At 39.1% G+C, this 23,665-nt stretch overlaps 2 protein-coding genes across 17 annotated transcripts in view; one reads left to right on the forward strand and one right to left on the reverse strand.

The window, feature by feature from the left end:
- The window catches only part of PPHLN1 (periphilin 1), a 38,506-nt gene extending 27,446 nt beyond the window's left edge, over positions 1-11,060 (forward strand). For all 12 annotated transcript variants that reach the window (XM_077338581.1, XM_077338585.1, XM_077338584.1 and 9 more), the window contains 3 exons: positions 1,677-1,796; positions 2,463-2,603; positions 10,096-11,060. In XM_077338581.1, coding sequence (XP_077194696.1) covers positions 1,677-1,796; positions 2,463-2,603; positions 10,096-10,287 — 453 coding nt within the window. In that variant the 3' untranslated portion in view covers positions 10,288-11,060. The remainder of the gene's footprint in view (positions 1-1,676; positions 1,797-2,462; positions 2,604-10,095) is intronic.
- Positions 11,061-12,435: 1,375 nt separating this feature from the next.
- PRICKLE1 (prickle planar cell polarity protein 1) overlaps positions 12,436-23,665 on the reverse strand; it is a 73,714-nt gene continuing 62,484 nt past the window's right edge. For all 5 annotated transcript variants that reach the window (XM_077338576.1, XM_077338579.1, XM_077338578.1 and 2 more), the window contains exons 2-8: positions 21,101-21,286; positions 19,546-19,659; positions 18,410-18,547; positions 17,815-18,018; positions 17,442-17,628; positions 15,359-16,246; positions 12,436-14,278 (exon numbers count right to left, since the gene is read on the reverse strand). In XM_077338576.1, coding sequence (XP_077194691.1) covers positions 13,431-14,278; positions 15,359-16,246; positions 17,442-17,628; positions 17,815-18,018; positions 18,410-18,547; positions 19,546-19,659; positions 21,101-21,220 — 2,499 coding nt within the window. In that variant the 5' untranslated portion in view covers positions 21,221-21,286 and the 3' untranslated portion in view covers positions 12,436-13,430. The remainder of the gene's footprint in view (positions 14,279-15,358; positions 16,247-17,441; positions 17,629-17,814; positions 18,019-18,409; positions 18,548-19,545; positions 19,660-21,100; positions 21,287-23,665) is intronic.

The raw sequence follows: 23,665 nt of genomic DNA on the forward strand, positions 1-23,665 counted from the left end.
TGTTTCATCAGACTGGAGAGAGGTGAGTAGCGGGGTACCTCAGGGCTCGGTGCTCGGCCCGGTACTTTTTAACATATTTATTAATGATCTAGATGAGGGGGTGGAGGGACTACTCATCAAGTTTGCAGATGACACCAAATTGGGAGGACTGGCAAATACTCCGGAAGATAGAGACAGAGTTCAACAAGATCTGAACACAATGGAAAAATGGGCAAATGAGAACAAGATGCAATTTAATAAAGATAAGTGTAAAGTTCTGCATCTGGGTCAGAAAAATGAAAAGCATGCCTACTGGATGGGGGATACGCTTCTAGGTAACACTGTGTGTGAATGAGACCTTGGGGTACTTGTGGATTGTAAACTAAACATGAGCAGGCAGTGTGATGCAGCAGTAAAAAAGGCAAATGCCATTTTGGGCTGTATCAACAGGGGCATCACATCAAAATCACAAGATGTGATAGTCCCATTGTATACGGCACTGGTCAGACCACACCTGGAGTACTGTGTGCAGTTCTGGAGGCCTCGCTTCAAGAAGGACGTAGATAAAATTGAAAGGGTACAGAGGAGAGCGACGATGATCTGGGGCCAAGGGACCAAGCCCTATAAAGATAGGTTGAGGAACTTGGTAATGTTCAGCCTGGAGAAAAGGAGGTTGAGAGGGGACATGGTAGCCCTCTTTAAGTATTTGAAAGGTTGTCACTTGGAGGAGGGCAGGATGCTGTTTCTGTTGGCTGCAGAGGAGAGGACACGCAGTAATGGGTTTAAACTTCAAGTACAACTATATAGGCTAGATATCAGGAAAAAAATTTCACAGTGAGAGTAATTCAGCAGTGGAATAGGCTGCCTAAGGAGGTGGTGAACTCCCCCTCACTGGCAGTCTTCAAGCAAAGGTTGGATACACACTTTTCTTGGATGCTTTAGGATGCTTAGGGCTGATCCTGCGTTGAGCAGGGGGTTGGACTAGATGGCCGTATGGCCCCTTCCAACTCTATGATTCTATGATTCTAGTACGGTATTAGACCTTCATGGTGGAAGATAGCAACTTGCAATGCAAAATGTCTGAGTTAATGCCTAACTTCTTGGATGTCAGTCTGTGGAAATATACATAGATATCTACATTGGGTTAACACTGCTAAAGAAATTTTATTAAAGTATTTCCCCATGTGTATTTTGTATCAGTCCACGGTTATTTTCACACTTCCCTTCAATTTCTATATTCATCAACTTCTGAGATAATTCACATTTTTAATCTGGTACATAAATGATCACCAACATAATACTATGGATGTCATGGTGCCCACTTGCTTTTCTTCCAATCCAAAGAGTAAATCCTATTTTTTTAATCTTGTTGGAGCATTAGATGATACAGAAGACTGAAGGAGAAATAGTTCCACAATTACCACCCCAAAAGACATTTTTGTCATCGTGTAAACTGGCCCTATGTCCCATGCTAGGCATTTTGAGGTGATGCCTGTTATCTTTCTGAAAATTCCAGAGGTTCCTGCAGGCCCAACAAAGTTCTTGAAACAGTTCTATTTAGAAAAGTATTCTTGTTTATTTTTAATAATAATGGCACCTTTCAGCTGCATATGTAGTTTTTATTTAATTCTTATATATTTAAAAACTACACAGTTTTACTTCAGTCCATTCTTGCTTTTGTGTGTTTTTTTAATCAGGCCTTGGACAAAAGCAGCAGGTTGTCAGAAAAGGAACTTGTGGAGGCTGCAAATAGGTGGGCTGCTGAAAAAGCAGAGAAAGCAGACACAAGCAATCTGCCTGAAATTTCAGAGTATGACGTAAGCTGAGTAAAAATACTAATATATTTTGATCCATATTTTCCTCAACTGTTCGGCTGTTTGTCCCCCAAGTTAGTTAGCTAGTAAAACTAAAAATTTATCGAATAGTGATAAAATATGGAAGTGGCGTTTTAGCATGGTGTGTCAGCGAATGCAGTTTTGCAGGTGTGAAACTCCTCAAGCAGGCTTCAGTGTCTGTGCTGAGTGTCTGCAGCATTGCTTTCTTAAGTATCACCACATCAGTGTGGGATAGCAATGGAAGTATAAATCCGCTGTTAATGTCCTGCTTGGTTAATTTTAGCTTTGCTTTTATTAGATCAGACCCATTGCCTTTGTTTTTCATATCTCTTGATACCACTTAAAACTGAAAGGTAGTTTACCAAAATTCCCAAACTGTTATCCGTGGCCATTTTTACAATTAAGGAAATGTTATAGATATGCAAGTAAAAGATTTGTAAGACCTAATTGAATTTCTTTTTTTTTTGAGGTTTTTTGTGCTATTACTGTATGTTAAATGAATCCATGTTTATCTATTTTATTTTTCTCACAAATTTACACTGTGACACATGAAAAAAAGTTGATGGTATCTTTATCTGAGAATATAGTTACTTCTTAATGTAACGCTTGCTTTAGCCACATAAAATTGCTGCTGTAAATTTCTTATAGGCAGGCACCTCAGAGCCCTTATATGTAGAACAACATGAAGAAACCAGTGCCAATATAACAGACAGTAATGAATTGTTTGAAGACAGCCAGCACATTAGTCGTTCAAAAGCAATTGCTGCAAAGACAAAAGAGATTGAACAGGTAAGCGTCACTTTTGTAGTAAATATTGCCAGTATATTCTTCTGTAAATAATGTTTTTCTTTTCAGATTTGAGTTTGGTTGTTTATTTATTCATTCTTTTGATTTTAATACTGCCTCTCACTTGGCATCATGCATAGTTTATACTTAAGACTAGAGATGTGAAGGCCCAAAGGGATTGGGGGGGGGGGGGTGATGACTTGCTCCCTAACTTTTCCAACTGGAAATTTGGAGAGCACTGCAAATATTCCTCTGAAATAGTGTATATTGTAAGCGAAATGCATTTTAAGTCAAGATTTTACTTAGAATAAATAGAATGAAATTTTAATGCAAGACAGTCTACAGCATTAGATTGTCAGAATTTTAATGTGTGCCATAGATCACGGTGGCCAACATGTGGCTCTCCAGATGTCCATGGACTATACTTCCCATGAACCCCTGCCAACACATGGAAATTCTAGCCGATGAACTTCTAGAGAGCTGCAGTTTGGCCGCTCCTGCCATAGATATATATAACTTATTTTCAAGACTGCTTGTTTAAATGTATCTGGGCAACAGTTAATATGTCATAATGTGTATGATAATAATACATTATTGAAGATCTGACTTTGATCAGTGTTCTGAAGTTTAACTGGAGCAGTGGTCCGCAACCTTCTTCAGGCTGCGGACCAGCAGCGGCGGGGAGGGTGATTGCCCGGCTGCGCATGCACAGCACTCCGACACATGCGCGCATGCGTGGCTGGGTCGTACATGCGCGTTTGCAGCTGCGCTTGGCGCAAACGTGCAGGCGCGGCCCTGTGGAGAGAGGGAGCCGCGGCCCGGTGGTTGGGGACCACGGAACTGGAGCATGTCCAGAGGAGGGCAGCAAAAATGATGAGGGATTTAGAGACCAAGTCATATGAAGAAGGGTTGAGGGAGTTTGGTCTGTTTAACATGGAGAGAAGACGAATAAGAGATAATGATAGTCATCTTCAAGTACTTGAAGGACTGTTATAGAGGATGGAGCAGAGTTGTTTTTCTGTCACCCCAGAGGGTCGGACCAGAATCGGTCGATTGAAATTAATTCAAAAGAATTTTCGGCTAAACATCTGGAAGCAGTTCCTGACAGTTAGATCAGTTCCTCAGTGGAACAGGCTTCCTCGTGAGGTGGTAGTTTCTCCTTCTTTGGAATTTTTTAAGCAGAGGTTGTATATCCATTTGACAGAAATGCTGATTCTGTGAATTTAGGCAGATTGTGAGTAGGTAGGTAGAAGGGACTGTATTGGTTGATGTTTGGCTCTTTCTTGCATGCCCAGGGAAAAGCTGATTTCCACTTTTGGATCAGAAGGTGAATTTCCTCCAGGTCAGAGTGACCCAGGGATTCTGGTTTCGAGGGGGTCATCATCTGGGCATGGAATTGGGGTCACTGTGGGTGGGCAGGTAGTTGTGACTTTCCTGCATTGTGCAGGGGGTTGGATTAGATGACCCTGGAGATCCCTTCCAACTCCATGATTCCATGATACTATGAAATAGATGTGCAGATATTCTGCCACTCTTAATGCAGCTTTATAAGACAGTTTTGTCTCCAAATAAAACATTTTAGGGTCTGTTGTTTTTAAACTTCTGTTTTTTCCTTCTTCTGATGATACCCCCCCAAAAAAACTCCACCAAGGATTGCATTAAGGGAGCAGAGGGACTGCGGTTTGGAGCTCTTTCTTCCTAGTATTGGGTATCTTTGCAAAGTTGCTTTTATAAACTAGGGTATCTATACTTCTAGATTCTAGAAATACATTGAATAGTGCATATTTTATATACTAAAGGTTTAAATGAAGTCAGCGCAGAATTAACTGGAACCTGAGAGCTTCCTGCCAGCTCAGCTTTGTGCTGGCTTCTCCTGTAACATGGTTTAAACCATGCTGCAAGAGAAGTCAGCACACGATCAACTTGGTTGGTGGGGGTGAGGAGTATCCTGCTTGACTGAGCTTTGAACTGGCTTCTCCTGCAGCCCAGTTAAAGTGAGCAAAACCAGGAACAACCCTTTCACAGGGGTTGCGGCAAGGCAAGCATCTTGGCTGGGGGGGAGCACCATCTACACAACAGCCTTTCAGGGTAGATTGAGATAGAGCGTTGATCTGTCTGGAGCAGTGGAAAAGAGCAAAATCGGCATGGTGTGACAAGAGTCAGAACTGAACTCAGAAACCCTGGGGAAAAAACAATGGATCTTCACACCATTGGTCAGTTTCTAATTAAATTTCTGTGAAGGAACACTCACATAATTTTATGGTTGGGGATCACCACAACATTAGGAACTGCATTAAAGGGTCACGGCATTAGGAAGGTTGAGAACCGCTGCACTAGAATCTTATAGAGACCATCTCTAAATCAGCATGCATTGTACCTATTTTCAGTACCCGTTTCTTGAATCTAAGATCAGGGAATCCTGCTTACAGCAGAATGAGCAAATTATAGTTTAGAAATAGTGTAGATTTTATGCAGCTGATCCCACTGTCATTACAGAATAAACCACTGCAGGTTTGAGGCAGGGTATGCAGTTCTTACTGTGAAGTTGTAGTTACAGCTATTTTGAAACTGTAGCTGTTATTAAACTGCTGAAACCTATTCTTATCTAAGATGTGTAGATTCATTTACATGAAGTACTGATAGGGATTGAAAGCCTTTGAATATACTGAAAATGTAGATAGTTTCATTGAGTTACCCTCATGAGAAAATGGGTTTAAAATCTTTCCACTGTTGCTAAGTTTAAATTACTGTAATGGCAAAATGAGTGGAATCAGACATTCTTTCTGATGCCCCTGTTTTTTCTTAAAGAATATATATTTCTGTAGATGAAATGATATTACTCATCTCCTAACTAAGAATGTACCATGACATTTGGGATGGAAAGTGTGCCTCCTTTCTGTGCCACAAATACCAGTGACTTTTCAGAGTATAATGGCTTGTATACCTTGCCATGCACAGCATACATAGTGTACCTTGCTATACATAGCACAGCTATATTTTGATGTGTTTACTTGTCGAAGACAAAATAATTTTGCTCTGTTGCTTATGGTAAGTAATTTCTTAAAATATAATTGTATTCGTTATCCTCTTTGTCTGAATATTAAACTTGACATGCACATACTTTAGTATTACTGTAAAACAGTAGTCTATAGGCATAGGTTTGCACTGTTACATGTATGGTGGAGAGAGTGTTTAGCTCCTGTGCAGCATGTGTCTGAAAGCTAGACTTAATGAAGTAGTAGGTTAATAATTTTCATTTCTAATGAGCAACAGTTGGGGTGGAACTGGGTTTTTAAAAAATGTGGCCTTGATATTGTACTAACTGTTCTCTGTAGTCTGAATTATCAGAAATACCTAAGAGTCCTCATGGCATTGCACTTGCTGACAGATAGAAACATCTGGGCTTATGTTCCACCATCCTTGGTAAAAATGGGCCACTGTTTCCAAGTCAGCCTAGCAAACTCCACCCGTGTTTAACCCATGCCCTTTTCAGATTATGGCTGTTTGAAAACTCCTTCCTGTGTGGGCAATATAAACATAAAATCAGAATTATTAATGCATTCTAACTAACGATTCAATACTAAGCAAACAATTTTTGTAGATAACTACACCCTTCCTGTTTTTGACAGGGCAACAAATTTACTATGGAACAGATTGAGGAAACAGATTTGGGTTGCTTCAGCACTTTATAAATAACTTATATTTAAGGGTGTGCCCTTCCTCTAATGAGTAGATTACTCCCTAGTTAGTATTGAAACGTTTGGAAATGCTTTGGCTAAAGCTGTTTGTACTTTGTCATTTGTTGAAATTATGTAAAAACACCTATATTTTTGCAAAACAAACAAAAAAAACAATAGAGTTATTCTTGAGGCAATGCATTAAAACTGAGTCTGTAGCACACTTATGTTCTGTGACCATGCATTGATATCTTTTGAATTTGCTGTTCTGTGTTGAGTCTAAGTGCTTTCATCTCTGGATTGTTTTTTGGAGTTGCACTATTTCTAGTGCATTTGGGAAATGTGGCTGAATTCACCATACTAGCAAAAAAGATGTTATCATCATTTAAAATTGTATTACGTTCAGAGCAATAATAGAATCTTGAAACAGAAACTTAGTAATCAATGAATTAAGAGCTTTAGGGCTGTGTTGCTAGATATCGTTATAGATTCCATCCACCTCCCCTTGTTAGAGGTAAAAATTATATCAACCACAATGCTGAAAGCAGGGTTATTTTGTAATAACCTTTCTAATTCTGGTTTTTCCTCCATCAGTTTTGTTACATTTTGTTTACTCTTTGAACTCAGTGCAGCTTCTCAAGTAGTGCTTTATCCTTTTACAAAATAGCCTTTACAATTTATGAATTATTGTAGCGGGTTGCACACCCCGTCCCTTCACCCCACCCCTTTGGGCCGTTTTGTTTTTGGTAATAGGAGAAAACTTCCAGGCGTATTAGCTTCAATGAAGTTTATTTGTCACCATCCATCAACCTTTCTCCCTCCTCCTTCCTTGTCTCTAACTGCCCTTTTCCCAAAGTTCCGCCCTCTTTTTCTCCCTTCCTGGTCCCCTCCCCTTCTCTCTGGTTCTCAGATGTTCCATCTTCTTGCCTGTCACTCCTTCCTCTCTCGCAGTCGTCCCACAGCTTCTCTCCAAGGGCTCACACGCTGGCTCCGCTCATGCAACTGAGTGGGGAGGCGTGCGTTTTCCTTCCCCTCCCCTCTCACTCTCCAGAGTGGCCCCGGTTTCTTTCCTAAGTCAGGGGACATCCCTATTTCTTTTCTCCTGTCTTCTATGTCATCCCCAGTCTCTATTCTTGTATTTGAAGTTGTGCCCACCATTTTAGAGACCACTTCTCCATGGTTTGCACCAGTGTGGCTCTGTCCCTCATTCTGTTTTCCACCCGTTTCTCCTGCAGGCACCCACGTCGCATGTTGCCCCTGTATCATATATGAAAATCGTCACTGGCACTGTGCTCTTTTTAGATAGCTGTATGACTTTTTCTACAAGCTTTTAAAAATGAATAATTGACATATTTATATACCATTATATTGCTATGTCAGCTACAGTTTTTTAAAAAAGAAATCATTTTAAAAGTGTGTATGGGAAAAATGGCTACTATGGGAACTGAGGAAAAAAGATGGCTGTCATGTGAGTAGGCCCAGGAAAATCTAGACTTCCTCTCCCACCTGACAGAGCTGGCTTACTCATTTTTGTATATTGTTTTTTTTTTTATTGGATGACCATAATAAATGGACTGACTACTCATGCCTGCTCTTCCTTTATGGGCAAAGATGTTAGTGTGTAATGTGTACATCGCCCTGAGACAGTATTCCAGGAGGGGATGTATATAAACAACTAAGTAAATAATGGGAAGATTGAAATCTGTTCCCATACAGAGAAGATGCACTGACCTAGATAACCCAGGCTAGTCAATCTCATCAGATAGCAGAAACTGAGTAGGTGTATCCATGGTTCTTAGATGGGAGACCACCAAGGAAATCTAGGTTTGCTATGTCACAGAGGCAGGCAAGCTCATTCCTTGAAAAACCCTATGGGGATCAGCATAAGTCAGCTGCAAATTGACAACAACAACAAAAAACCTTGTTTAATTAGTAGGACAGTATTTTATATTATTACTTGATTGTAATACTGTGTTTGGTTTCAGTTTCTGTAGAACAGTTGAATTGTAACATTTGGCAAGATGTGTTTAGTAATAATGGTGATATTATTGTAAATATGATATAGGAACTAATGTTTAGAATGTATTCTTATTGTGTTTCTCTAGGAAGGAAGTGTTACAATCTGAAATATTCAGCATCTTTTTCAACTATTTTCTCATGCTGTGCATTTTATATATATACTAGCTTCAAAGCCCGTTCCTAAGAATGGGCCTTGAAAGGACCCCCCTCCCCTGGCCTCTGGCCAGTCAGCTTAAGGTAGCTTTGGGCCCGTCAGACTCCAGAGTAGCTTGCAGCCAGATCAAGTAGGGCAGGTGGGGGCAGAGCTGCTTAGGCAGTCAGCAGGCTGGGATGCCCTCGTTAGCAGGCCTGGCCTAGCAGGCTGGGAGGCCCTCGTTAGCAGGCGGGGGCCCTCTCCCCTTACTTGCTGCTGGCTCCAGGCACTGAGGTGCATCTGAAATCAAAAAGGCTAGAGTCCAGGGACAGAAGGCAGGAGCTGTGGGGGCAGGGCCAATCAGGGTGCAGCCAGCTTTGCTTTGTCAATTAGCCATTTTTCTTAACTTAAAAAAAATAGCTTGTGTTCTATAGTTCAGTATTACAAAGCTTATACAGGAGGAAATGGTAAAAGGAATGGCTGTTAGCAGACTAACAGTATATTACATGGTGAAGTGTTCTATGCACACAAAAGCTTACATCTTGAATAAAACTTTATTGGTCTCAGGGGTGCCATTGAACTTTGTTCTACTATTTCAGACCAACACAGCTACTTAGTTGAATTTGAGTACAACCCTAGGCTTATGTCAAAATAAGTCCTACTGTGTAAGGCCATGATACTTTTCATGCAACTTAGGAATGAGTACTACTAAATCAAGAGACGTGTATTGTTTAGTAAATAGGCAGCACAAATTCTATAAAATCTAAATATAGGCTATCTTCACCAACAGATGTGTTCCTGTGCTTTCTTGCCTTGGAAATACTTATTTTACTTTTTATGCTCCACTTTTCTTCTCCGTGGGGTCATAGAGTCTCCTCATTTTTTCCCCTTGCAACAATCCTGTGAGGAAGGTTAGATTGAGTGTATGAGTAAGTGGCACAGGGCAGAGTAGGATTTGAGCCTGCATCTCCCATCCCTTACTGTGATAATCTAATCTCTGTACAAAGTGGCTCTTGCAGCTATAATGAATTTATATATATCTCTGTTGCATTTTTAGATCACTGGAAAGTTTTTTGTTCTTAAGTACCTAAATTAAGATTGATACAAGAGTTCTCATGCCACCTTCCAAAATACCAAAGCACATTAATTTTAAAAAGGTCTTTGTTATCTGACTTTTTAACATTTTACATTATATACTTGGATGAAGTGGTTTTAACGGGATGCAGCTTGTTTAGAAGCATATATCTGTTGTCATTTTGGTGTTTTTGCATTGTGAGTTGGACTTGAAACCCTATTTTAACTGATGTTTGATCTTAAATAGCTTGTGCTGTGGTAATTTGTGCTAAATTCAAATACTGTACTTATGAAATAAAAATCACTGTTCTATTTAAAATACAGACATGTTAGGTGGTAGAGAGAAGATCTGGAAGAGGACTAGGAGCTGTGCTGTTCTTAAGAGTCCCTGTAGAATAACTCTAGGTGTAGGATTGGAAGCAGCAAATCCTAGCATCTCCATTTTTAAGAAATGGAGAGTGCTTTGTAAGCACCCATATCATTAGTTAGACAGGTTGCAGCAGCATTTAAATCTGTTACAATTCAATCTGGAATGGAGTTAAGTATACTAAATAAAGTTGTATTTCATGAATGTCTAAACTTATTTTTCTAGGTCTACAGGCAAGATTGTGAAACATTCGGTGTTGTCGTAAAGATGCTGATTGATAAAGACCCTTCATTAGAAAAACCTATCAAGTTTTCCTTGAGACAAAATTTGCATGAGATTGGTGAGAGGTGTATTGATGAACTTAAACACTTCATTGCAGATTATGATTCTGCCAGTCAAGAATTTGAAGAACAGTAAAATCAAGCCTGTATTGTTAATATGATGTAAATACTACTTGTTTAAAAGTAACAAATGTTCATGACTTCACATTAACATCTGTATATCCTACAGAGTTTTCCCCATTGCTCAAAGTTAATAAATTCTAAACATATTTATGTAATCCCTTTGCCAAAGTGCAGTCAATTATTCACTTTTGTATCTCAGTTCTGATTAAGAATCAATTGTATGCTCTGTTTAACTTTCTGAATTGGAAATAAATAGGGGTGGGTTCTGCGTGGACTTCTGTTCATGAAACAGGACTCCTGTAGCTGTTGCTCCCGTCTCCTAACTAAAGGACCTTCAGGAATGCAGTGGTATGTTATAGAGGGGCTACAGCTACATGTAATCTCTGAAAAATAGGAACTTCCTCCCCTTTGTTGGAAGCAAATGTGCCTTTTTGACCCTTTGGTTCCATCCCATCATATTTAAGCAATATTGAATATGTAACTTTGATATGGTGTTTCTTTTGAGCACCCTTTCAGTATCATTCCCCAATTACTGAAGCAGTTTACTGATTGAATACAGTCCTGGTAAGAGAGAATGACAATTCAGTAATTTTTATTACCCATCTGCAGGAAGTAACTGTGCAAGTTTATGTATTATATGTATATTTTACTTGTGGGTGTCTTAAGTAGAATGCCTTTTCAAGTTGTGTTGTAACTTTGACTAAACAATTGTTAGAGTAGTTTTATTTTAGAGTTACTGCTTTTTGTAATTGAAATGGGCTATAATTAAAAAACCTTCCTAAGCAATCTTAGTACTTGCATTTTATTGATCCAGATCCTGTAGAGAAGGCTTTCTCAGCCTGGGTTTTATGAAACCCTGGAGTTTCTTGATGGCCATAGTTAGGTTTCCTGAATGGGTGGGAATTAATTTTTAATATATTTTTAAATCTTAAACATTTATTGTGTGATATCACTGTATATTGTCATAGAGCTAGTTACCTAGATTTAGATCTAAAGGATAGAACATGAAATTTGTGGGACTGTTCCATACCAGTTTTATCTCTGATCTATCTCTACCCCCAAAAACCTGCTCTTGTGGGTCATGGCCATGCTATTCTTAGGAAAGGCATGGGATGTCCCATAGGAGAGCAGTCAAGAGCAGTAAGCAAGGGAAGGAAGTTCATAAAGATCTGCTTCACAATTTGTAAGCACCACTTAAGAGAAAATACCAAATAACAGAAATGGTTTCATTGTGCATACACTCAGACATCCTGGAGTGATCTTGTATGGGCAGCAGAGCAGCTAGTACAGCATACTGTCTAAGACTATTTCAATTGTTGTCTCTGCTTATAAGCCATTTGGTCTTATGCTGTATGACATAAGTGTAACACTGACCTGAAAGCTTGCTGTAAGGATTATAGCAACATAATGTGTATGAACTGTTTTGAACAGTCTATGGTGCTGAAACAGAACATTAGTCTAACAGGGGTCCCTAGCATTGTGCCCATGAGTGCTTGCCAAATGTTTATAAAAAGTAGGTGGGGCCACAAGGATTCTGGTTGGTTGTACAGATATTTTAAAATGCTAGGACAGCCATTTTGTGAATGTACTACATTACATGGTGCCAGATTTCAAATGATCCTATAGACTAAAAAAGGCATAACAGTAAATAGAACTACATGTATACATATAAAAACACTGCTGCCACAATGGTGGGGTTCAAATGTGATGACAGTGGCTTGTAGGTAAATGACCTATGGTGACTTCTTAAAGTTGCCTACATGTCCCAAGCACACAAAATCCAAACAACTTCAACAGATTGCATAAAATATTTAGGCTTTCTAAAGCCTCCAAAACACTACTTCAATTTCAAGCACTGTAAAGCAAGACAGATTTGAAATTTTACAAAATACCAGTTTCACCTATATGCCAGCAAGGGCCTTAAAGAACCTTCTCCATGATAGATGGTTGAATAGGTTCCAAGTTCAGGCTGTTTTAGGTAAACAATTGAAAATGAAATTTTGAATACAGTATTGCATTTTATATAGAGTGTATGGTGCGGTTATTGGAACACGCAGTATATTGCCCACATAGATTAACAGTGATATGAGATTGTATCTGATTCTGGGGGATTTATATATTCCATACCGGTGTAGGTTTTTTTGACATTTTTACAATATAATTTTCTTGACCCATAAATAATGCCTTTAATGTTTAAAAGGACCATAGCTTAAACAATATTTACATAGCTCTACCATGCATACAGAGTTTTGTCAGAAAAATTAAACATATTGCTAATATAAATTTATGGACATTTAACAAACCCTGACTGATTCAAGCTGATGTTAAACCCTCAAATAAAGCCACTTTTGAATTTTAACAAGTATCTTGCAATTCAGGGATATAAAAATAGTCTGTTAAAATTTTAACTTTACAATTTATACAATATTTGCACTGTTAAGTTATGAATACAGATTCAGTTATGACATACTTTATAAATATCAATTGGATCTAATTGCTGCTCCTACAACATTTGAAATCTGCAATAATGTTTCAAATATACAGGAATCTCAAACTAGATTTCACAATAGTTCTGTATAAGCTGGCTCACTATCTTAATCCAATTAAGATACACCACATATAAGTAGTTGATGAAGAACAAATAACATTTTATGTAAAAAGTTGTCAAAATGAGTCCTCAGAAAATGAAACATACTAAATGGGTTGAATTCTGACACCCATTATTGACTTATATTGAAACAAAATTCTTGTATAACATCAAAACTGGTTGAGCTACATGAATACAGTTGGTGACTAACTGAACAAAGAGTGGAGTAAAAATAATGTTCAGACATCCATTTTTTCTTGTTTTACTTAAATAGGCAATTGAAGCACATGAGATCTGAGCAACATTGCATTTTCCTGGTTTTAGCATAATCCAGCTCAAAACAAGAACCCAATTTCTCTGTTGGTATAGCCCCAAAAGAGTATTATCTAAGCCGCATTATAAGACCTATTTTCCATTTGCTTTTATGTTATTGCAGCCTTCTTTCCACACCTTGACTGAAGATGGGTGGGGGGGACTGTGCCTCTGTAGTTTCCTACAAAGTAATTCAAGCTATTTATCTACATCATTTAAAACAGTGTAGGCACATAGCTCATAGTTACTAGTAAAGTTTAAGAAATTATGCAGTTTTTGCCTTTATGTGCTTTTCGCTTTTTGGATTTTGTTGCTCTTTGTCCAAATGGAGAACTGGGAAGTTCAGCAGTTGGACTAGAAAGGTCATCTGTATAATAGGGATATCTTACTGATCGGGGTTGGGGAATGGGTTGTCCTAAAAAGTAACCTTCCTCTTCTGAATCAGATGATGATGATGATGATGAACACCAAGAGTCCTCCTCATCACCAAAGAATCCAAAAAACTGGTCTTGATGGTTCCCCATTGAATAGTCTGATGAAATACGGCTGTAAGGGCTGTATGGGTTTGGAGTATATGCCCGAATAGCATGAGGACTTTTATTATGAATGAACTTATCACAATCTTGAGGGGAATAAAAATTAAGTCTTTCTTTTGGCAAGGGTTTTCTTTCTGCAGCCAAATGAAGTGCATTATCAGACCTAGACTTTCTACTCTTCCTGCGTCGATGTTGTTGTCTAGTTCCAAGGTCTTCAAACTGATAAACTCGCCGTCGAGTCCTTTCACTCATGGGAGGCTGACGAATTTCAAGGTTCTCATAGTTTCCATTATCAATGACATCATCTGAAAATTTAACCTGCTGAGGTTTAGTCTGTGATTTGGACCTTCTGAGAACTGGCACATGCATTGGCTTTTCATCTGGCAGTGCCTTGCCTTGGCATAATTCAGAACTTAAACTTTTTAGAGACTCTGTACTCCTGTGAAGCATTGAGGAATTCAAGGTTCCCATGTTACTCATTTTCTCACAGTCATCTACCTCCAGCTCTTGGTATGTTTGCAAGGAATACAAAGATGGTCTTGCTATGACTTCTCCATCTACAGAGGCACCTAAGGGGAAAACATTGATAAATACAATTAATGTGTTATTTCTCCCATCTTCCACATTTAGAAGAACAGCTGGTTTTTATGTGCCGCTTTTCTCTACCAGGAGTATCAAAGAGGCTTAACTATTGCCTTCCCTACCTCTCCCCACAACAGACAACCTCTGAGGTAGGTGAGATTGAGAGAGATCTGACAGGACTGTTCAGTCAGAAGAGTTCTCTCAGTACTGTGATGAGCCCAAAATCACCCAGCTGGCTGCATGTGGAGGAGCAGAGAATCAAACCTGGTTTGCCAGATTAGAATCCACTGCACTAAAGAAATATACAAAGTTGTTTAAAAAATGTAGCTGAAGTAGAAGTTCTGATTACAGAGTGACACACTGACAGTTCAGTCAGCTTTTGCAAAGTAATCCTTACAATAACTGGGGCAGAGGGGGGGGGACTGGAACTTGCATTCCCCTTTCACATTTTTATAATTAGGTCCACATTATCAATAATCAGTCCCTTTACCACCACATACTTAAGAGATCAGCTAAAACAAGGGACAGGACAATTACTGTAATTTGTTCCTATGAGTTGCCTGAATTGCCTGTAACCCCTGCTATTCTGTTCATAAAAAAGAGGTAAATCCAATATGTATCTAGCCAATGCAATAGGAATCAAGCATAACTTCATTCTATTTAACACTCTTCACAGAACAAACTTAATAGCTCATATTATCATTAAAACTAGGTGTAAGGTAAAGGTAAAGGTATCCCCTGTGCAAACACTGGGTCATGTCTGACCCTTGGGGTGACGCCCTCCAGCGTTTTCATGGCAGACTCAATGCGGGGTGGTTTGCCAGTGCCTTCCCCAGTCATTACCGTTTACCCCCCAGCAAGCTGGGTACTCACTTTACCGACCTCGGAAGGATGGAAGGCTGAGTCAACCTTGAGCCAGCTGCTGGGATTGAACTCCCAGCCTCATGGGCAGACAGCTTCAGATAGCATTTCTGCTGCCTTATCACCCTGCGCCACAAGAGGCTCTTAAAAAAAAAACTAGGTGTAAACTAGCCCATTGTTCTGAATGAATCCACAAGTCATCTTACCTGTAATATTGGACAAAGCCAGCGAATCCATTGAATCTCTAACACACTGCTCCTGCTTCAGGTCTGATAAACGTTCTAGTGAATTATCATACCATTGCTTTTGGTCACATTTATACCTAGTTGCACTGTGTTCTATGTCCAGCTCTTGGATTTTCCTGCTGCTGGCAGGGCCTGGGTGGCTCCCATAAGCAGAGTCCCCTAAACCATCTTGGGACTGAGCCCAGTACATATCCGATTGGTATTTCTTACTTGCTAGGCTCTGGCTATTTTTCTTCAACTCAAGTGGGTAGCCGTGTTGGTCTAAAGCAGTTCTCCCTTTAACCATGCTTTCAGAAACCCATTGTTCATTTGCTCTAACATTTACTTCCACTGGCTGCTGTAAGAGACCTTTATCACCAAACTTCAGGAGCAGCTGAGTCATGTAGTCTTCATGTTCAGCCCATTCTTCAGGATCATCTGGAATTTCTTGCTCTCCCCTTCCTTTCCAGAGGTCTTCATCAGCAAAGCCCATTCCTTGCCTTGAAAGGCTTAAATCATCCAGTTTCCTTGAAAGGGTGTCATCCGCTGTGCTTGACAGACCAGGGAATTTGTAATTCAGAGCTGGGGACAGGAGAAGGGACTGTCTGCACTGATCTGCTGACCGACTGCTTTTCCCCATGCGAACACTCCTCCTGGAGTCCCTTGAGCGGGCAGACTGGAAAGCAGAGTCAGAAGAGTCAGAGGCATGAACATCTTCTCCCAGACTGCATGACTTAGAGCAATAAATCTGTCCTTGCTTGGGAAGGAAAGGAGAGCCAAGTAGGGAAACTTTGCAGTGAGCGCATGAAAAGCAAGTTTCTGTGGCATGCCAGTGTTGTCCATCATAAGTCATCTGAGCATGATCAACTCCTGTCAAGAAGAGAAGGACAATTACTTCTTGTGTAAGTTTGATTTGTATCTATTCCCTGGGCTGCTTTCAGCATTAAGTTACACTGATGTCAGAACTACTGAACCAACAATACAAACATTACCTTAAAGTTTGTGTGAAATTATCTATTTAACTTCAATATTTATATGCCACCTCTTCAGAGACCAGCTCAAGGCAGCTCACAAAATAAAAGGTAAAAATCATACAAACATAAGCTCATAAAAACCAAGAACCATTAAAAAGACATACAAAAACCCAACCATATAAAGCATTTTGCAGTTGAAGTAATCATTTTAATAGTCCACAAGCAGACTGTAAAAAGAAAAATTAAAAGCCTGGTAAAAAAGAAATGCTGTGGCCTGGTGCCAGACAAGGGGGAGCTCATCCCACAGGTGAGATGCCACAACTGAAAAAGCTCAGTCTTTGGTAGAGACCTGCCACATCTCTGCAGACCAAAAGCACAAAGAACAAGTCTTTTGAGGAAGATTTTAACTGAACGGATGCATAGTACAAGAGAAGATAGTCCTTCAAGCATTCTGGCCCCAAACTGCTAGGCCTTACTGGATATTACCAGCTGTTTGAATTTGCCCAGAAATAGATCTTTCCACACTTGGGTGATATGATCCCTGACAGTATCCAGACCCCCAACAAGTGCATGCAAATGCACATGGCTGCATGTATATGCACTTAAAGTGAGGATAGGAATAGGGACTCCAGTCAACAAAATACTCTTGTATTGACATAAGTATGACTTAAAATAATGGTTATAAAATTATAAAAGCATTTTACACAAAACTATTTCTAACACTTTAGAAAGCATGTTCCCTGAAATCTGGCCCTGTTAATAGGAGGACGCACAAGAAAGGGAAAACTGGCAGAAATCTATCCTCTATACAGGAGTTCTTTTTCCATTCTTTACCAGAGTCTCCAGACATGGAAAAATGGGAAGAGGCATGTAGGCTGCTGTAAGGGAAAGAGAAGCAATCCATTCAGTGAACTCATTCCATTCAGAGTTCATTAGAGTCAACCTCTTACATACTCTATGCATATGTATGTACTGGTGGTGATAATGTGTGAAATTTAGACATCTTTGTCTTGTTGTAACCAAACTATTTTTAAGCTTGACCAACTAGGCTAATTTGTACAGTATTTTTATATGCTAAGGTACAGAATTACCTATGTGTTCCCCACAAGTCTCACAATATTCTGCATACAGGGACTCAAAACAGCCACAGCAAAATGGACGTCCATCCTTCATAATATATCTCTGTCCTCCAAGGATGGTTTCACACTCAAGGCAACAAAAATGTTTCATATGCCAGTGGCGACCTTCTGCTTCTGTACATTCATCAGCAAAGATAATCTAAAAAAAATTAGACAAAAGCTTGTTTAAAATTTTCCTTCTTTTTGCTGTTAGAACATTTAATTTGTGAGAAACAAAGTCACATGAACCTTGGTTTCTAGAAGCCTTCAGAAACTAAGTTGCCTAACTGAGCAAGTAGCATTTGTTTCTTGAATTTAAATACTGTTGAACTGCAGGATTCCTTACCTCATCACATGCTGAACAGCGTGGCTTGAGGAGTTCAGCATGGTGTCTACCACAATGAATTTTTCCATCATGGTAAAAATAGATTAAGTCAACGAGAAGTTCATTGCACGTTGAACATACAAAACAGGATGGATGCCAGCATACTCCAGGTCCCGCTCTTGATGCAAACACTGCAACTTCACCGCCATTTATTTTTGTATCACACTGAATGTAAATGATAATTGAAAGATAAGTTGCCATTGTCTTATTTATTACATTATTTTATTTTATTTATTACATTTATATACTGCCCTCCCCGACGGCTCTTCCAGAGCATCATCTTAATTATCTCCCTAACCTGTTTTTATATATCTTTAAAGCATCACAATCTATTAACATATTTCATCTTTATAACTTAACATTTTTCTACGAGACAGTGGCTTTCAGTAACTGTATGTATGATATGCATTTCTCGAACCTCAAACAACTGAAGATCATACTAATACAGTAGCAGACCATTAGCTTTGATTCTGAAGTAGTTTCAAGAATCCTGGATTATACAGCTGAGTTTCTAAACAGTACACCATGCTGACATCTTGGGTAATAAGAATTTTACCTGCTCACAAAGTGTATGCGTTACTGCTCTTGAGAGTAATTTGACTGTCCCTCGTCCCAGTGCTTCCTTCTTACGCTGTGAACTAAATATCTGAAGTTCCTTCTTTTCTTCTTCACTTAAAGATTGACAATACCTAACCTTCATTTAAAAAAAAAGTAGTACCAATGTTAGACACTAGCATCTGGTGGATTTCATTTTCAAAAACCTGTTAATGCAGCAAACATGAGAACTGTACGTGCACCCAGCACCATGGTGTAACGCTATTAAATAACGCACCTCCGGTCATTCCTCACCTCCTGGCTCTCTCCCTTCCCTTTGCCGCCTTCTTGCACTTCTGGGCACTCTGCATACCAGCTTGAAATGGCGGAAGAGAGGAATGAGCTATACTCGCAACTCCTCTGCCTGTCAATCAAGCCAGGCAGTCAATCACTTTCTCCCTGTTTTAAAAGGACCGCAATGCAAGCTAATTTTTTAAAAAAGTAAAACCTCCCCATTTATGTACCTATGCATAGGTGCATAGGCATCTAAGCAGAGAAGTTTTACTTCTGACTGTGCCTCGTCAAATCATAGATGCATAGTGCTATTTTTAATGCCACCCATTTTGGAATCATTAGCCTTGAAGCACTCTTATTCCCGATTTTAGGGGGGGAGGACTTTACAGAGGTATGTTTTATGTGTTAACTGGTGGGAATTTTTTTTTTTTTTTGCTTTGCCTGGACAATTTAATGTGTATTCATTGTTCCAGGCAGTTTGCTTTAAAAAAAGAAAAGAAAATCCCTGTCCACAATAGACGGAAGAGGGAGGTGGGTACGAGGGCAGCCACTGGAGGTGGAGAGAGCACATTTCCTTGGTGCATGGCTTGCTGGGTGCTCTCCTCTCACTCACGCTCTCCTCTCACTCGCCACATTTTGGGATTCCCCAACTATCGCTTTAAATTGGAGGATGTAGCTGCTGGTTTGCTGCTGGGATGCTGGATTTTGGTGACTTCGTGCAAACCGCCCAAAATATGATATCTGCAAAAGGTAAGCCTTTCACTTTATTTTCCGTGTGTGGAATGGCCCTGAGAAACCAAATTGCCTATTGCACATACAGGAAGTTATTTAGTGGGGCAAAATATGTATGAGCAAATTTCTTACTTCATTATCATGGGGTGGTAGCTGATAAAGAAGCTGTTTAATTCTGTGTTTCTCTCCAGGACTGTTAACATAAGGGACCTTTTCCTCTGACAAACAGGCAAAGTATAGTTGCACCTGTAAAATGGAGAAAAAAAGTCAGACCCTCCACTGGAAGAATTATTCATTTGTTACTTTATTTCTAGCCTGATAAACTGTGAGCTTGCTCACTGTTTTGCAGTATTTTGATTGATCTTAATAGAAGGCATTACATTTTTGTTTTGTTTTGACCTTCTCTTAGATTTTGTTTACAAAGAAAACTAAGGTTTGGGGAGTTTTTTTTTTTTTTAAACTTCTGATCTTCGGCAAAGTTTGCATTCCTCTAGCTAGAAGATAAGCAGATGAGCCAGCTCAGTGGAACAGGATTGCCTGAGATAGCCAGTATTCAGCTGTTGAATTGCTGTTCTGGAATGCAGCCACAATTAGGGGTGTCATATATTATGCACATCAAATTTACACCCCCTTCAGGGACAATCAACAAATCTATTAAAATTCCACAATTCTTTCTGCATTTTATCACATAATGTGTGAAACTCATCAAAAAACAACTACTATATTGAAAGCTTGATTTGCTCTATGAATTTTATAGGTTGAAGAGACAAATGCTGTTTTGTAACCTGAGTAGGTTCATTATTTCCATGCAAACTTTGATGTTTTCGGAAAAGATGAATACATCCACATTTCTACCTAACGCAAGTGAAATTTATTCAGATATTGCCCTTTTTTAATTTTTAAAAAAGCCATGGCTCAAAACTATGAAGCTACTATCTGAACAATCAATTTGCTTGTTTTTTTAATACAATACCAGAATTATTTGTAAAGAAGCCAGTGCAAAACAATCTTCATTTAAACTCAAGTAAAAAAGGTCCTGAGTCCCTCATGTTTACAACATGTTTCTAAGCATTTTGCAAAGTTATTTCTTTTTACTTGACTCAACAAATGCTCTGGTTTTGGAATTGATATAAATACTGATAGGGAGGTTGGGGGTACAAGATAGTTCCATGTAGGAAAATGATTTCCAGAAATAAGATTACATTTACTGCTAACTCCAATTCAAAGAGCACTGAAAAGAGTATTTGTATGTCTTTGTAACCATTTTACAAATAAAAACAACAAAAGTGCCATGAAACATTCTCCCTTTTCCCCTTTACATAGAAATTAATATTTCCTGTTGTGTTGTACTTACATTAGCTTAACTATTAATATTTTATACATAATAATGTGCAACAGAGCCATCATTAGCTAAACATTTAGGAGTTTGAAGTCTAGTTGTGATTTTTTTAAATAATTGAGAATGGTTAACACAGATACTAGATACTTGTATTTTTTAAAATGCAAAAAGAGAGAATTCTTAACTTCTTTACTATATTATCTCAGCAGGACAAAAAAATGTGAAGGGACAAAAACAGAAGCAATCTTGACTACACTTTCCCTTAACAAGTAATCAGTCATAGGTGAACTCAGGCACAGAATTACTGGTCTCTGATGAGCTTCAAAGAGAGGGCAGTATATGCTTTACCTGGTCAGGTCTAAGACCTGGAGGCACCCAGGCATATTCTTCCAAGGCACAGCCAGAGTCATCATCAGATGTTGAGCTTCTTTGGAAACCAAATGTCAGGTTGCAAACTTTTGGTTCCATTTCAAAAGGCACACGGATGGTGGGAGAGTGTGAAGATATTCAGTTGCAGTTCATCAATTAAGTGTTCTGGAGGGAGGCATGAAATGTTAAAATAAAAGGCATAATTACTATTTTTTTTAAATAAGATGTTAACAAGTATATATTACATGCTAATAGTCCAAAGAGGTTAAAAAAACAAACTTATTCTTCAAACAAGCGATTTTGTTTTTAATCACCTCTTGGTTCTGAACATTTAAATTCCAACACCCAGAAACCAAAACCAAAAGAAAAAATCTATCTAGGAGTACAGTGGATAAAACTCAATACTAGAGACAATACATAGCATAAATATACAGAAAAAGGAGATAGTATCAATGACAGTATTAAGCAGCAACTGTTTCCACTTAGGTTTATTTATTCAGTACAGATAATCATAGTTAAGGTTCACTTCCAATGTATAGTGCAATCCTAAATGAAATTACACTCTCCTCATCTCAATAACTTCCATGGATTTAGGTGTAAAACTATTTAGGATTACATCTGTAGTATTTTAATGTTGTTGGATGGCAGTCAAAATGTGTCTTACAAGATATCAACTGTTATGAAGAATTTTCTTCAGCAAATGAACTACAGCAGGTGTGACCCAACTGTGCCTCTCCAGATCATAGAATCAAAGCATAATCATAGATTATGATTAAGCATAATTATTCTATGTTTCTATGATTCTATAGAATAATAGAGTTGGAAAGGATTTCATGGGTCATCTAGTCCAACCCCCTGCACTATTCAGGACAATCACAACCCTATAGCTCATCCACTGCAACCTGCCACCCCCTTAAGCCTTCACAGAATCAGCCTCTCCATCAGATGGCTATCCAGCCTCTGCTTAAAAAGATGGAGAATCCACCACCTCCCAAGGAAGCCTGTTCCACTGATAAACCACTCTAACTGTCAGGAACTTCTTCCTGATGTTTAGATGGAATTTCTTTTGAATTAATTTCATCCCATTGGTTCTGGTCCGTCCCTCCGGGGCAAGAGAGAACAACTCTGCTGCATCCTCGATATGGCAGCCTTTTAAATACTTGATGGTTATCAAATCCCTTCTCAGTCATCTCCTCTCCAGGCTAAACAGACCAAGCTCCCCCAACCTTTCTTCATACGTCTTGGTCTCCAAACCCCTCACCATCTTTATTGCCATCCTCTGGACCCGCTCCAGTTTGCCTACATTCCCCCTCTTCAACTGGAATGCCCCAAAATGAACACAGTATTCCAAGTGAGGCCGAACCAGAGCAAAGCGGTACCATCACCTCCGGTGATCTGGACACAATACTCCGTTTGATACAGCCCAAAATCCCATTTGCCTTTTTAGCCACGGAGTCACACTGCTGACTTATGTTCAATGTATGGTCTACTAAGACTCCTAGATCCTTTTCGCACATGCTACTGCCAAGACAAGTCTCCCCCATCTTATATTGGTGTATTTGGTTTTTCCTACCTAAATGCAGAACTTTACATTTGTCCCTACTGAATTTCATTTTATTCAGTTTAGCCCACTTCTTGAGCCTATCAAGATCATCTTATATTCTGATTCTGTCTTTGGTTGTATTAGCTACCCTCCCAGCTTAGTATCATCTGCAAATTTAATAATTACCCCCCTAAACCCTCATCAAAATCATTTATAAATATGTTGAATAACACAGGCCCCAGGACAGATCCCTTGGAAACTCCACTTGTCACTCTTCTCCAAGAGGATGGTGAACCATTAAGAAGTACCCTTTGGGTCCAATAAGTCAACCAGTTATCAACCCACCTGACAGAATTAGGATCCATACCGTATTTTACCAACTTGTCAACAGGAATATCATGTCCATAGACTACAATTAACATGAGCCCAATTGCCACGAGAATGCTGGCAGGGATTCATGGTAATTGTAGTCCATGGACATCTAGAGAGCCATAGTTTGGCTCCTGAACTACAGCAACAATTACCCAACAGAAGTGGTATCAAAAGCCTGTCCACAAAATTTTAAAATCATAAGAAGTGGAAACTGGGACAATCAAATGGCAAGTTTGAGTGATCTTCCACGAAAAGCATTCCTGTAGATACAAGGGGCTATCCTAGAACTATTCTCCTTGGCTTGCTAGCTGTCCACAGCAGGGAAATTCTTGTATTCTGTCCATAAACTCTGCATTGTAGTAGCAAATGACAGCCAATGCCATAACAGAATCATATGCCCACACAAGCAAAGAGTCTCAGGCATGTGTAATATTCCAACACATACCTGAGCCTTTCTAGGAGCCTCACTAGTGGTTTTCTAAGGAAATACTGCTTTGGAGTTCGGTAAAGTTTGTGAAAAAGTTTGTTGATACAGGTGTGATCAGAATAACCACTATTCATTAAGAATCATTATGGCACATAGTCTTAAACATTTTAGTATCTTAATATTAATAATGATAATTCTGCAT

This window comes from Paroedura picta, chromosome 5 (genome assembly GCF_049243985.1).
Source record: "Paroedura picta isolate Pp20150507F chromosome 5, Ppicta_v3.0, whole genome shotgun sequence".
NCBI classification, from domain to species: domain Eukaryota; kingdom Metazoa; phylum Chordata; class Lepidosauria; order Squamata; family Gekkonidae; genus Paroedura; species Paroedura picta.